Source organism: Esox lucius, chromosome 5 (genome assembly GCF_011004845.1).
Source record: "Esox lucius isolate fEsoLuc1 chromosome 5, fEsoLuc1.pri, whole genome shotgun sequence".
NCBI classification, from domain to species: domain Eukaryota; kingdom Metazoa; phylum Chordata; class Actinopteri; order Esociformes; family Esocidae; genus Esox; species Esox lucius.
The window spans coordinates 32,316,077-32,331,412 of NC_047573.1; the positions used below are offsets into that span (position 1 = coordinate 32,316,077).

At 38.5% G+C, this 15,336-nt stretch overlaps 1 protein-coding gene across 1 annotated transcript in view; it reads left to right on the forward strand.

The window, feature by feature from the left end:
• Nucleotides 1–14,979, forward strand: part of ngfrb (nerve growth factor receptor b) — a 69,283-nt gene extending 54,304 nt beyond the window's left edge. Inside the window, exons 4-6 of the mRNA XM_010864812.3 lie at nt 1,418–1,667; nt 6,989–7,155; nt 10,037–14,979. Coding sequence (XP_010863114.1) covers nt 1,418–1,667; nt 6,989–7,155; nt 10,037–10,380 — 761 coding nt within the window. The 3' untranslated portion in view covers nt 10,381–14,979. The remainder of the gene's footprint in view (nt 1–1,417; nt 1,668–6,988; nt 7,156–10,036) is intronic.
• Nucleotides 14,980–15,336: the final 357 nt, after the last annotated feature.

Sequence of the window (15,336 nt, forward strand, 5' to 3'; positions counted from 1 at the left end):
GTAATATCCAATAGTATCCAATAGTGACAAGGGAACAGTCTCTATCTATCAATAGATATGTTCTGTCTGAATCCTAATCTTAATGCATTATTGCCTGAATGTTCAAGTGTCATACATATGTTCAAAACTGAATTTGGCCAAAACTGATAGTGATGTTTATTGTATTGTGGGATAAAATTAGAAAAGACTTACAGTGAGGGATTTTGTTTTTTTTATCACCTGCTGAAATGAACACTAATTTTAATGGTAGGTTTATTTGAACAGTGAGACAACAAAAACATCTAGAAAAAAACGCATGTCAAAAATGTTATAAATTGATTTGCATTTTTATGATTAAAATAAATATTTGACCCCTCTGCAAAACATGACTCAGTACTTGGTGGCGAAACCCTTGTTGGCAATCACAGAGGTCAGACGTTTCTTGTACTTGGCCACCAGGTTTACACACATCTCAGGAGGGATTTTGTCCCACTCCTCTTTGCAGATCTTCTTCAAGTCATTGCGGTTTTGAGGCTGACATTTGGCAACTTGAACCTTCAGCTCCCTCCACAGATTTTCTATGGAATTAAGGTCTGCAGACCAGCTAGGCCCTTCCAGGACCTTAATGTGCTTCTTCTTGAGCCACTCCTTTGTTGCCTTGGCAGCATTCCTCCTCTAAACACGGCAAGTTGAGTTGATGCCAAAGAGCTCGCTTTTGGTCTCATCTGAGCACAACACTTTCACCCAGTTATCCTCTGAATCATTCAGATGTTCATTGGCAAACTTCAGACAGGCCTGTACATGTGCTTTCTTGAGCAGGGGGATTGAGCTTGAGCTCTGCAGGATTTCAGTCCTTCACAGGGTAGTGTGTTACCAATTGTCCAATTCTGTGGACATGTGTCTTTTATCCCTTTAAGTGTGTGCTCCTAATCTCAATCTAAGCTCGTTACCTGTATAAAAGACACCTGGGATCTTTCTGATTGAGAGGGGTCAAATACTTATTTCACTCATTAAAATGCAAATCAATTTATAAAATTTTTGACATGCATGTTTCTGGATTTTTTTGTTGTTATTCTGTCTCCCACTATTTAAATAAACCTACCATTAAAATTATAGACTAATTATTTCTTTGTCAGTGGGCAAACGTACAAAGTCAGCAGGGAATCAAATATTTTTTTCCCTCAATGTATTAACTAAGTTAACAAAATGTACTTCTGTGATATCTCACCTGTATAAAGTAGTAGGAAGAAGTCATTGTAAAGTAAGTCTAACAATAAGTATTAATTTGAATACAGTATTCCATAGCATACCTAAATTATACATACTCAAGGTTGTCATATGAAGTTTTACATTAATGTACATCTGTCAGTTACACTCATTGCAACCCATTCCCACGTATTATTCTTAACTGTCACCCACTTCTTTATTTCTTCTGCAGATCTGAACCCATCTGAAATGTTCCCCGTCTTGCCAACTCTATCCTCTGACTCCTCCCAGCCTTCTTTCACCAATGATGACCGTTTACGCTATATCCCCACGGAGATCACCACTACCACCACCACCGCACCTATCACCACCAGTACCATAACGTTCATAGGTCCCGGCCTGAACGAGAACCTCATCCCCATCTACTGCTCCATACTGGCAGCTGTGGTGGTGGGCCTTGTGGCCTTCATCATTTTTAAGAGGTGAGGAAAAGGAGCAGATGTGATGTTGCCTCAATGTACAGTTTATTACAAGTCTAAATCTAGAGTTGCTAAATACATTATTTATCCATTGTTTTCCAATAATACACCTGGGACATGTATAAACACTAGATGTACAGTTCCACAAAGGAAGGTTTTTAGTGAGGAATAGAAGGGTTAAAATTAAGAGACCATTGCCAATTCAACTTTTCTGTTCCTCACTCAAAACCTTTTTGGAAAGGAAAGAAAAAGGTGCAGTGGTCTCTTCTTTTTTTCCAGTGCTGTATGTGAAGTGATTGCTCCATGGTTCATGAGCTGAAATCCATAGATTAAGGCCTAAGTCATTTATTTCAACTGACTGATTTCTTTATGAACATTTTCTGTATTTCATTTATAATCTTGTTTAAACAGTAGACCTCATATGCTTTATTTAACTGTTGGACCCAATCAAAATCCAACATATCAGCTTGTTTTAAGCATTATTATACATCTATAAAATATTGTTCAAACTTTAATGTTCATATTATAGATGGTAAGTCCTTATATCCATAGATCTAGTAATTTTTGAGTGGTTACATTTCTCTACAATTCATCAGCTTTACTAAAACAGGAGCAGGGATTTATCTGCTGATTCTGGCTTTGCTTTGGCATTAGCTCAAGCAAATTAAGGGAAATGGGACAAATTAACCACTACAAGTAACAAAAATGTATATTCATCAGTTGCAATAAACCAGTGTTCAAGACGAAATATTTTGAAGACGCAGCCTGATAAAGTTTACTTATCACATATTTTTTTGTCATCCGTCACTTTTCTGGGTGAGGGAACAAGTCCCTGCCATATAGCCTGGGGATCCCTTCAGGGTAAAAGGCCTGTTTTCTTTCTGCCACATTTTAAGTCAGTGTTGTATGGAACCTATTACACATACTTTCCACCGATCCCTAATTAAAACTGAATGCTTGTTTATTCAGTTCTACACTTTCTAGCGGGCTGTGAGCTTTTAGCTTTCGTGTGACGTCCTGAAATGCTTCAAAACAAACATATCAGAACCTGGTTGGATGAGCATCAATGCTGGTGGCAGTCTGCACAGGGGGCAGATGGGAGCTGCAATATTCAGAAACCCCTTCAAATAGTGTCACTTTGACCCACTTGCACTTCATGAAAAAGAACAGCAGGTTATGGACATGTGAAAAGTGTAAAGACACACTTTGTAAGCAGTTAGGAACTGAGGAGACCAATTGCTGTAGTTTTGAAAGTGAAATTTATTTCAGCTGCTCAACAGTTCGGGACTCCTTTGTCGTATTTTTCATTTCATAATGGGCCAAATCTTTTCAATGGGTGACAGGTCTGGACTGCAGGCCTGTCAGTTTCTTTTTTATCTTAGAATTGGCAATCCCTTTAATGTTTATTTAAACCTTTATTGATCTATGCTAGTGATATTGAGATAAAATCGTGTTGCCAAGAGAGACCTGAGCGGTATTATACACAACAGGATCAATGAATAAGTCTGCTAACTTTCATTTTCAGATTATTATCATTTTTTTAATAAAATTTTCAAGGCCTTTTTTCAAGCAGATTATCACCAGTTATTAAAAGCATAGTTTGTCCTAAATTTATATTTGGGTGAAATCACTTTTGTTTTTGAATGGCCATGGAGTCATTTATCATGACAAGCCATTATTCATCTCTGGCCCGGACTGGAATTAGCATTATTAGCGTTGTCCAATTTTATGAATTGAAACTGCATACCAAGAAACAAAAACTGCATTGCAAACAGAAACAAACTTTCACTTTAAAAATAAGACTAGTGGTGCTTTTAACATCAAAGAACCTGTCAATGTTGTATTCCTCTAAATAATGTTTTCATTGATATAATTTCATGATATTTACACAGCAACAATTAAATCATTATTTCGAGGAGTAGGTTTCCACTTGCAATGAAGCTTTTGAAGCTTGGAATGCACAGTTTCAAATCATGAATTTGAATAATGCTAATAATGCTAATTCCTGGCTGGGACAGAGTTGAATAATGGCTTGTTGTGAAAAGTACTCCTTGGGCATTCATGAACAACTCAATGTAAGTGTGATTTCACCCAAATATGAGAAATTATTCCAGCTGGCTAACTTTGCAGTATGTTATCTGGTTTTGAGAGCAGTTCCTGTAGAAACCAGTATTTGAAAATGACAGATCCATAATTAACACTGTCTAAAGAGTCAGTGACAAAAGGGTCAAACACTCAAAAGGTTTTGTTTTCTGTTGGCACACTTCAAACCTTGCCAAGATTTGTATGAAATTATAAAAGAAGTTGCAGTTGTTTTGTTTACTCATCCAAGTAACTGACAGGTATTGACTTAATAAAATAATTGCTGGATTAAATGTATTTTCAAAGGGTGTCAAAAGAGCAGGTTGAACATTTTTGCCAAAAGCCTTGACATACTACTTTTGAATTATTTGCTATTAGTTCAAACAAACAGGAATAGCATGATATTGTCCTCTGATGAGCCTTAATGGTGATTAAGTTATTATCATAAAGCTAATGAGTCATTACACCAATTGTCACACAGTAATTGTTTTTTTTGCTTTATGATGTTTTGCGAGTTAACAACATGAACTTAAAGATTAGTCCTCATGTAATAATTGGATGTCTTAATAAGCTGAACATCCGCATACAAGAACAATCTAAATAAAAACTTAAGAAAACATTTTTTAATACTTCACTATTTGTTTTTGCAATTTTTACCACCCCGTTTCCAAACAATTTGGGAAGTTGCCTAAAATCAAAATAAAAGCAGAATGCAATTATGTGCAAATCGTAATCCCTATAGTAAATAGAAAATAGTACAAAGACCACATGTCAAATGTTGAAACTAAGACATTTTATTGTTTCTTGAAAAATATATGCCCACATTGAATTTGATGCCAGCAACACGTTTCAAAAAAGTTGGGGCAGAGGCAACAAAAGACTGGAAAAGTTGTGTAATGCTGAAAATAAAACCTGGAATATCACACAACTAATAAGGTTAATAGCGCAACAATTTAAAAATAACATTTCTCAACATAAAAGTGTTTGTGGATCTCATCATCTACGGAACATAATACCATTAAAACATTCAGAGAATCTGGAGAATTCTCTGTATGCAATGGACAAGGCTGAATATTGGATGGATGTGATTTTCGGGCCCTCATGCGGCACTGCTAGAAAAACAGACACAATTCTATAGTGGAAATCACTGAATTGGCTCAGGGACACTTCCAAAAACTTATGTGAAGTACATTGCTGCATCCACAAATGCAAGTTCAAAGTCTAACATTAAAAGAAGGACCATACATCAACAAGATCCAGAACCGCTGCCGACTCCTCTGGGCCCGAGCTAATTTAAGATGGACTGAGGCAAGGTGGAAAACTGTAATGTGGTCTGATAAATAAATACATTTAATTATTTTTGGGAATCATGTACACCGCATCCTCTAGACTAAAGAGGAAAGGGACCATCCAGCTTCTTATTAGCGCACTGTTCAAAAGTCAGCATCTGTGATAGTATGGGGGTTACATTAGTGAACATGGGTGACTTGCACATCTGTGAAGGCACCATTAATGCTGAACAATATATACAGGTTTTGGAGCAAGCAAGCAAGTTTATTTATACAGCACAATTCATACACCGATGCAATACAATGTGCTTTACAATGAAAAGATAGATATACAAATGTATAAATTAAAAAATGTATAAATAATATCTAGATAAAAAACTGTGAGATTGTTAAAATGCTCTAAGCACCCTCCAGGGGGACTCTCCACCCTGGTATCTCAATCCTTGCACTCCAATGCAAGGATGAAACCCTCAGTCCCTTTGTTAAATAATCTCTGCAGCGATGTCTTACCCGTCTGTATCCAGGGGGACATGTATACCATGTCTGTATGTGCACTTTATATTCATCCTCAATGAATTACAATTCCAAGAACTGGTAACTGAACCACCCCAGTATCTCAATCATAGTGCTTCAGTGCTTGGATAAACTCGTCAGTCCTTTTGTGAGTTAATATTCTACATCGATGTCTAAACAGCAGCACAAGATCTTGCATTACCCGTCATCAGCAGATTGTAACATTTACACAGAGGTTATTCCTCTGATAGCACCAGAACTTGCATTACAGATTATTAAACGATTAGTAAAACTTAGTAAAACATAGCAAAATATAAATAGAATAACAATGAAATAATAAAATATTCAATCAAAGAAAGAGAAAAACAGTGTGTAAAAGTTCAGCGCTCATAGGCGCGTGAAAAGAAGTGCTTTTAACCTGGATTTAGAAATGCATACATTTGGGGGATGTCTAAGATCTTCTGGTAATTTATTCCAATTGTGTGCAGCATAACTGCTAAACGCAGCATCGCCATGGGATTTACTATCTGGCCTGAGAGCCCTGCTCGGTTTATACTCTTCAAACATATCAGAAATGTATTTGGGGCTATAACCATTTAGTAATTTATATTCTAAAAGCACCACTTTAAAATCTATTCATTAACTGACTGGAAGCCAGTAAAAAGATTTAATGTTCTCCGTTCTCTTGGTCCTGGTTAACATCCTAGCTGTTTTATAGTATTTTTGGGAAGTCCAGTTAAGTGCAATATATACTGCCATGCAGTGAACTGGCCTGCCTGTAAACTGGCCAGTAAACTGGCCTGCCCTGCCTGCAGTCCAGACCTGTCACCCATTGAAAAGATTTGGCCCATTATGAAATGAAAAATACGACAAAGTAGTCCCGAACTGTTGAGCAGCTGAAATAAATTTCACTTTCAAAACTACAGCAATTGGTATCCTCAGTTCCTAACTGCTTACAGAGTATTGTTAAAAGACGAGGTGATGCAACACAGTGGCAAACATGGCCCTGTCCCAACTTTTTTAAAATTTGTTGCTGGCATCAAATTCAAAATGGGCTTATATTTTTCCAAAAACAACACAATTTCTCAGTTTCAACATTTGGTATGTGGTCTTTGTACTATTTTCAATAAAATACCAGGATAAATGAGGATTGCATTCGGTTTCTATTTGCATTTTACGCAGCACCAACTCATTTGGAAACAGGGTTCTGAATGATGCTCAGTCAGTTCACATATTTACAAAGAATCTCAGAGTAATTGCATTGTTGTAGGATCACTTTGACCATAAAAAGGAAGGAAATGGGGGATGAAGGTGGACCAGATTCTATATCAGCACTCCTATTCTGAGCCATAATATAAATAATATAAATACTGGCCATGAGTTCATTTAATTAACTGAATAATCCATTTTAATTTAATGAGAGCTTTTTTATCTCTCAAGGTGGAACAGCTGTAAACAGAACAAGCAGGGCGCCAACAACTGTACAGCCAATCAGAACCAGACCCCATCGCCGGAGGCGGAAAAGCTGCACAGCGACAGTGGCATATCAGTGGACAGTCAAAGTCTACAGGAGCAGCAAGGCCTAGGGCAGACTCAGGCACAGACAGGTAGACCGGGACAAAGACAAATTCACACAGACACACGTCGAGCTTGTGCTGTGACAAAGTGTAGACTGGTTTAAAGGATTTGTTTTGTTTAGAACATTCATTATGGCACACCCAAACAAGGGATCCAACTCTCCACAATCCAAAGAAACAATATACAAAGTAAAATATTTAGTTATGAATTCACATTTGGTCAATGTGCCACACAACACTGCAACTCCATAGAGTGTTGGATGGCCACATGCTGTATGCCAGGAATTTAGGTTGTTTTGCTGTATTTTTCAGACATTCGAAGTACGTAATAATGTTACTTAGGTTGAACCTTGATACCACTTAACTGAACATTATCTCACATAGTTTTGAGCATGAAAGGACATTTCAAGATGCCATGCTTGTTAGCAGCCTAAGGGGCTTCACTCAGCAACACAAGTGGAAAGGAATTTCCCCTGGGGAGTGAAGCGTCTGGTGGCCTCGTAAGCTTTAAACACAACCGAGCCCATGTGTAGCAAATCAACAACAACAATAACAACCCTTTGACATCAGTGGCATGCACTCTTGGCGTTTTTTTAATCATGCTTTGAGGAACCGGTTTGGGAGAATTCAGATATTTTGAAACACTCAGCCCAAGCTTGACCTGACACCTGGTTTGACTGCGTGATTCAGTCGTGTGATTCCCTTTTAGTTACATGATATTTGGAAAGACTTAGTAGATCTCAGAAGTACTATATTAAGCAACTGTACTTTTTAGAGGACATAATAACACATTTTTGGTTACAGTGGGGCGAACAAGTATTTGATACACTGCCGATTTTGCAGGTTTTCCGACTTACAAAGCATGTAGAAGTCTGTAATTTTTATCATAGGTACTCTTCAACTGTGAGTGACGGACTCTAAAACAAAAATCCAGAAAATCACATTGTATGATTTATAACTAATTAATTAGCATTTTATTGCATTTTATTGCATGACATAAGTATTTGATACATCAGAAAAGCAGAACTTAATATTTGGTACAGAAACCTTTGTTTCTGTAGTTCTTGACCAGGTTTGCACACACTGCAACAGGGATTTTGGCCCACTCCTCCATACAGACCTTCTCCAGATCATTCAGGTTTCGGGGCAGTCGCTGGGCAATACGGACTTTCAGCTCCCTCCAAAGATTTTCTACTGGCTAGGCCACTCCAGGACCTTGAGATGCTTCTTACGGAGCCACTCATTAGTTGCCCTGGCTGTGTATTTTGGGTCGTTGTCATGCTGGAACACCCAGCCACGGCCCATCTTCTATGCTCTTACTGAGGGAAGGAGGTTGTTGGCCAAGATCTCGCGATACATGGCCCCATCCATCCTCCCCTCAATACGGTGCAGTCGTCCTGTCCCCTTTGCAGAAAAGCATCCCCAAAGAATGATGTTTCCACCTCCATGCTTCACGGTTGGGGTTCTTGGGGTTGTACTCATCCTTCTTCTTCCTCCAAACACGGCGAGTGGAGTTCATTTTTTTTGTCAGACAACATGACCTTCTCCCATTCCTCCTCTGGATCATCCAGATGGTCATTGGCAAACTTGAGACGGGCCTGGACATGCGCTGGCTTGAGCAGGGCGACCTTGGGTGTGCTGCAGGATTTTAATCCATGACGGCGTAGTGTGTTACTAATGGTTTTCTTTGAGGCTGTGGTCCCAGCTCTTTTCAGGTCATTGACCAGGTCCTGACCAGGTCCTGCTGTGTAGTTCTGGGCTGATCCCTCACCTTCCTCATGATCATTGATGCACCACGAGGTGAGCTCTTGCATGGAGCCCCAGACCGAGGGAGATTGACTGTCACCTTGAACTTCTTCCATTTTCTAATAATTGCGCCAACAGTTGTTGCCTTCTCACCAAGCTGCTTGCCTATTGTCCTGTAGCCCATCCCAGCCTTGTGCAGGTCTACAATATTATACCTGATGTCCTTACACACCTCTCTGGTCTTGGCCATTGTGGAGAAGTTGGAGTCTGTTTGATTGAGTGTGTGGACAGGTGTCTTTTATACAGGTAACGAGTTCAAACAGGTGCAGTTAATACAGGTAATGAGTGGAGAACAGGAGGGCTTCTTAAAGAAAAACTAACAGGTCTGTGAGAGCCGGAATTCTTACTGGTTAGTAGGTGATCAAATACTTATGTCATGCAAATGAAAATTAAAATTAATTATCTAAAAATCTTACAATGTGATTTCCTGGATTTTGATTTTAGATTGCGTCTCTTACAGTTGAACTGTATATATGATAAAAAATGAGAGACTTCTACATGCTTTGTAAGTAGGAAAACCTGCTAAATCGGCAGTGTATCAAATACTTGTTCTCCCCACTGTATAGTGCTTCCAGATGTTGAGTAGGTATATAACTATCTTTGTGGTATTAATTCAAAAGATAGCAATCATAACAAAAAAAAAGCACTGTAAGGAGATGGTGATTGTATTGTTTTTGCACTTTTTCATAATACACAAAAATAAAAACAACAATAAAACAATAAAATTAGCCTTTGAAAATTATGTCCCACTACTGAGTTTTATGTACATATTTAACATTTGTTAGCACAATAACCAGAACTGTTATTAAAAAGGCTATGATAAAAAATTAGTGGCAGTATCATTTCCCAAACCATTGAGGGGGGCGGAATGTGTGAGCCCTATAAATGTAGTTGATCGATATTATTGGCTGATGTCTATTTCTGTTTAACGATTCCCTCTGGCAACAAAGTCAAATTCAAAGGCATTGTGACGATGCCTTGGGGAAATAAGGGAATACGGATCTCTATTAGCACTCTGCCCTAACTGACCATTGTTATTTCAAACATTACTTTAACATAATTGAAAATACACTCAGACTAATGCTCACATACTCTCATCCTACAGTGGTCACTGTGGATGAGGAGCCTTGTCTGCTTCTTCCTCTTCACACCCGAGAGGAGGTGGAGAAACTCCTGTTCAGAGGTAGAGACACCGAGGGCTGCAACCACACCACTGACAGCGATTGGTGTAGCCTGGCGGGGCTGCTGGGGTACCAGGAAGAGCGCATTGCCACTTTCCGTCAGGAGGAGCATCCAGTGCGTGCACTGCTCTCTGACTGGGCAAACCAGGACTGCGCCAGCGTGGACACGCTCTGCACAGCGCTTCGTAAGATCAACCGCGAAGACATAGCCCAGACCCTCGCCCTCAGCCCCACTGCTGTCAAGCCCACTGCCACTTCCACAGTGTGACCATCTTACCCTCATGTTCAATGCACATCCATGTTATTGCAACACCTTAGCTAAACCCCACCTCCCTGCCACAGCCACTGTCTGCCTGAAGTGTGACTATAACTGACCACACCTACCAGATAAAGCCATCTTAGCAATTACGCCAATGCTAAACCATTCAGATGCCCAAACGAACGGCAAACCAAAGTCTTTTAACCCACACGTTATGCCAAATCTACTGTTATCAATCCATCATGACCAAAACTCAGCTAAGCCCTAAATCGAACAGCCCCTGCATCTATTACCACCCTGACATTCATTTCCCACTGTGCATTGTGTAAAACCAATTGCTTTTCTATCCACTTGTACACCCATGTCGAACTCTGTTATGTACTTTGGTGACACATAAACTCATGTGACGAACAAGACATAATCCAGGTCAGTGTCTCTGCATAGATTTTTCCCACAAGTCAAATGAGGCCTTGTAACCGTATTACTGATATTACTGGATGCTCAGGTGTCTTTCGTGTGCCCAAAGCAGTCAAGTCAGATGCCATTTTGTTATGCTCTGTCACTAACCCTGAAGTAACGAAGGGCTCCCAAACTCTATGGATTGCACTTCCTTCTTTTTCCCATTTTCCTCCATTCCTCAGTCACAATATAGAATTGTCAGTCGCAATTGTGGAAATCTAGAGAAACTGCACTTAACATTCAAAACTTCCTGCACTACAATTCATTAGTTTCATTTTTCTTTTCTGTATTACTGAAGACTTCGCCAAACATGCAAGAGTTTGCATATTATGCCGCTGATTGTGTCCTTTTATGCTGTTTGTAACTGCTGAATGTCAATTGTCCACTGAGGTCAATAAATGAAAATGATTAGTATGAAATGAATGACAAGGCGAGCACTCGATCCAAACCAATTATTATGTGGAGAAAATATGCCAGCTCACTCATCATCACCTCTTTCATTCTCAACACACTGAAATTGGAAAAGCTTAATAATCTGAGCCATTCCATCAACATTCATGGAAAGTCTTTCAGACCTGACTGGACTTGTCTTTTCGTCTTTGAGTTTATATAATGAGCAGCACCTGGTGCTGCTGTACACTACTGGTTTAATGTCAGGGTAGTTGACTGACTGGACTGTGTTGCCTAACATGGTGGTCTGTCAGGAGGCAACCTGACTCCAGCCTCTATCCAACCAGGTCCATTTGCATAACAGTGAGGCTCTCACACAAGGCCTATAGTCTAAGGGCCTATACTTTGACCTAGATAAAATGGACTAGCAATTTAAATCTCTTTCAAAATATAGGCCTATGTACACACACAAACATAAATCTAATGGGAACACACACATATTTTCATGTAGTATATCTACACACCAACAAATGCACACGTATGCATGCACGCAAGTATTCACGTGTATGCAAATGCGCTTACGAAACTTAAGCCTGCTGTCTACTCATGTCAATCGAGGGTTGTGTCAGTAAGCATGCACACCAGGACCAAACACACTTTTCAGGAACCACATAATGTCAAATTCAGGATATATTGGACATGATGGATATACCTTTTAGCTGAGGTCATCTGCTGCTTTATCAAGAGGAACAGCATGTACAACAAACTAATTATTCATATAAGCGATAGACATAATTTTAAACCGTGATACACAATATATTCAACATACACGTATATATGTATAGTGTACGTAAAGGAACTGAAAATGCAATTGAACAAATAGCAAATAATTATACAGGGTTTTCAACTCCGTCATTTGAGTCTAATGTGTGGCGTGGCATTTAACTTCACACTGTCTGGGTGCTGTTTTTGTAATCAAAGCTCAGACTCTGTTATGTTTAACTTGAGAAAGCGAAGGCTTTTTGGGGGTATTGATTCAACACTAGTTTCAGTAATGGCACTTGGTGACTTACTCCGGCAGTGATATAAAAGGCATGTCTGGCTGTTTTTTTAATAAAACCGCCCAGCACAGATCTCACATTGCCTGGAGAAGTGTTTAACAGTCTTAAGTCACAAGAACCATATTAATAAAAGATAGGCGACAGCCAAAAAAAACAACCTGGAACGCAGCCATTGCGACTGACAATCGTTAAGAAAAGGGATGGAAGCTGGTCAGAGGAAAAGCAGGGGTGTCTTGTTTCCCCATTGTTCACAAACAACAACCTTTGAATAAAAGGCTAGACATCAGAGATTAGAGATGAGCGATACGAGAGGAATTCCCACCACTGCGAGGTAAACTTGGTTAAAAAAAAAAATCCATTTAGAGGTTTGAGAAAGCTAAAATAACTGCCCAGAGAAAATGTCATGTTAAGAAATACATTTTCTGATATGTTTTACTTTTAGTATTCTCATATCTAAATGTTTTATTTGTATTAAAAAAAACTTGCTTCCAAAACGCAGCCTTTAAATTCTGTCGCTGGGGGGTTTTAACTGGCCAGAGATCTAGAGAATGATGAACTGACCAATCAACAATTGATGTTGTTCTGGTAAACACACACACATGGGATCCCTACATAAAGATGTATCTTCATAATTATTATCGGAAACTATATTATTCACGTATTAAGTAATTGAAGGTCATATTAATTTGGAAACAACGGGCAGATACTTAAATGCTAACAAGTAAAATGCATTAAAATGTGCATTTATGGAACACCTATACTGTATAGTCTTATTGTAAGGTCAGTACATACATACTGTATTAAAAGCCTTATAATAACAAACCAAAAAGGCTAATAAGTCTGTCAGCTCAAAGGAAGGTGTCATCTATTTTATTGTTTAGCCTTAATTTGTCTTAAATGCAATCAAGTCAATCAAAAACCCTTGATGAATCATGTGTCAAAAACATACTCCCAGCTAGGAATTATGAACTGAAGCCCTTATTAATTCTGTGCTTTTTGACATAATATTTTCTAGCAAATGTTTGGGTTACAATGCCTATGCATGCTTTTAACATGGTAGGTGGTACATTATTTGTATGACATTTTAATAGTACATAATACTGCAAAAATATAGTTTACTCCTCCTTTTTCCCCAAAGTCAAATAAATTTTGTTCTTTTTTTCAATTCCAATTTGTCACAGGGGGTGGTAACATGGCTCTGGCTCTGGCACTTTCTTTTTGATTGCAGAGTGAACTGTTAGCACTTGTTAGGTTACTGACATGCCTGACATGAACAGAGAAAAGCCTATTTGAATACATTTATATGTCACAGAATGATTGAACGTTTGGTTTAGCAAGCTGAAGCTAGATTTACTTCTCATACAAGACTTGGTACACGATGCCTATTGTAAGTACTGTACAGAATGGTTAATCTACAGTTTACTGAACATACTGGCTTTACTATGAATGAAGGTATTCCCACTCTACAAGTTTTTTTTCATGCGTTACTAATAACAGTAATAAACTGTATTATCTTTTGGTTTCTATTTTTCTACAAGACTAGATTGTTGCACTTAAATGTGTATACTGTTTGTATTCAGCATCAAAAGTGCCTGGGAACAGTTTCAGGTCTCCGGTGATGATGTTGTGTTTGATTTATATGTATTTGTTGTTATTTTTTAAAATATTCTTTATATTATTGTATGACTGAAGTGTTGAGCCCTAAAGGCTTATACGGTATCAGGGTCCTATATGAATTTGGAAATTGATACGCTCAATGTCTATTGACAGTGATTCAATTTCACTTTGCCTTAGATGCCTAACCCATAGAAAGACTGTATTTGAAGAATACCCAAGCCATAGTTAGAAGATATTTCTGATTCCTAGTTTAGACTGTACATTAGGGTATGATTTTCCAGACAGAAATTAAGCCTAGTCCCGGACTAAAAATCATTTTCACTTTAGATTTTAGTCCAGGATTAGGCTTAATCCTTCTCTAGGAAATCAGCCCCAGACGTTTAATTGTCACCAGCTTCCAAAGCCACAAAAATCATAATTACAGCTTAACCCACCTATTTGTACAATTTAGATTCTTGAAATGTTATTTCTCATCACATGCTAAGCCTAAGTTAAATGAATACCAAAAAAGCTAATGTTTGATTTTGCAATATAACCATTATTCATTTGTGGCTGTGGAATCTGTCTGATATGGTGGGCTTACTGTACATTCTGCCCTGGACTAAATGTACTGTAGTGTCATATGTATCCATCACTTTAACCAGAAGGTTGATTTCCCAGGAATGAACTGATATGAAAACTGGCATAGGACTGACCTGTTTCCTCCAGAACAGTATTCACATAATTTTTTGGTTCTTTAATTGGAGAGGACACGAATTGAGAATACAACAAGCCGAGTGAATAGGCGTAATGTGAAACATCTATATAGTCTTCAACTTTTCACGTTGCACTTGGCATCTTGGTTTTTGGTCAGTAGGAGAAGTGATGCATCCAGTGAAGGGATTGTTGAAAATGGGGGGAAGGATGGAGATGCATCACTCAGCCTTGGTGTCCAAAGTGAAACAAGAAAAACTCTTGAAAATGTACAGAACTGAGAAAAATACCTGAATGTTCCTTATTTACTTATATGTGTACTGTATAATACAAATGTGAATTTGTTAAATTCCTACCGCAGATGAGCAGGACAATAGTCAAAATAAAAAAAAATCATGAATTGGTCTTCCTGTGTCAAAAGTAAATTAAACATTTTCAATTCTAGACATAAAAGTGAAAAGTGTGTGTTTCTACATCTCTCTCGGACATGCATGAAGCACGCACACACAGAAACACACACGCAGCTTGTTGTAGCCTGCATGAATTCATAAATGCTTTATTTGGCTGCAGGACACTGGCTATTCCACCATAAAGCCAGTCCAAAGTCCTGACATGTAACTCAAGGCAAGTTAGACAGATTGATTACCGGGGGCTTCAAACGTGAAGACAGAAAGAAGTAGTAGTAAGCTAGGCTCTCTGTTACAATTTCCGCCATATTGGGTGCTTTGCAATGATTGATCAGGGA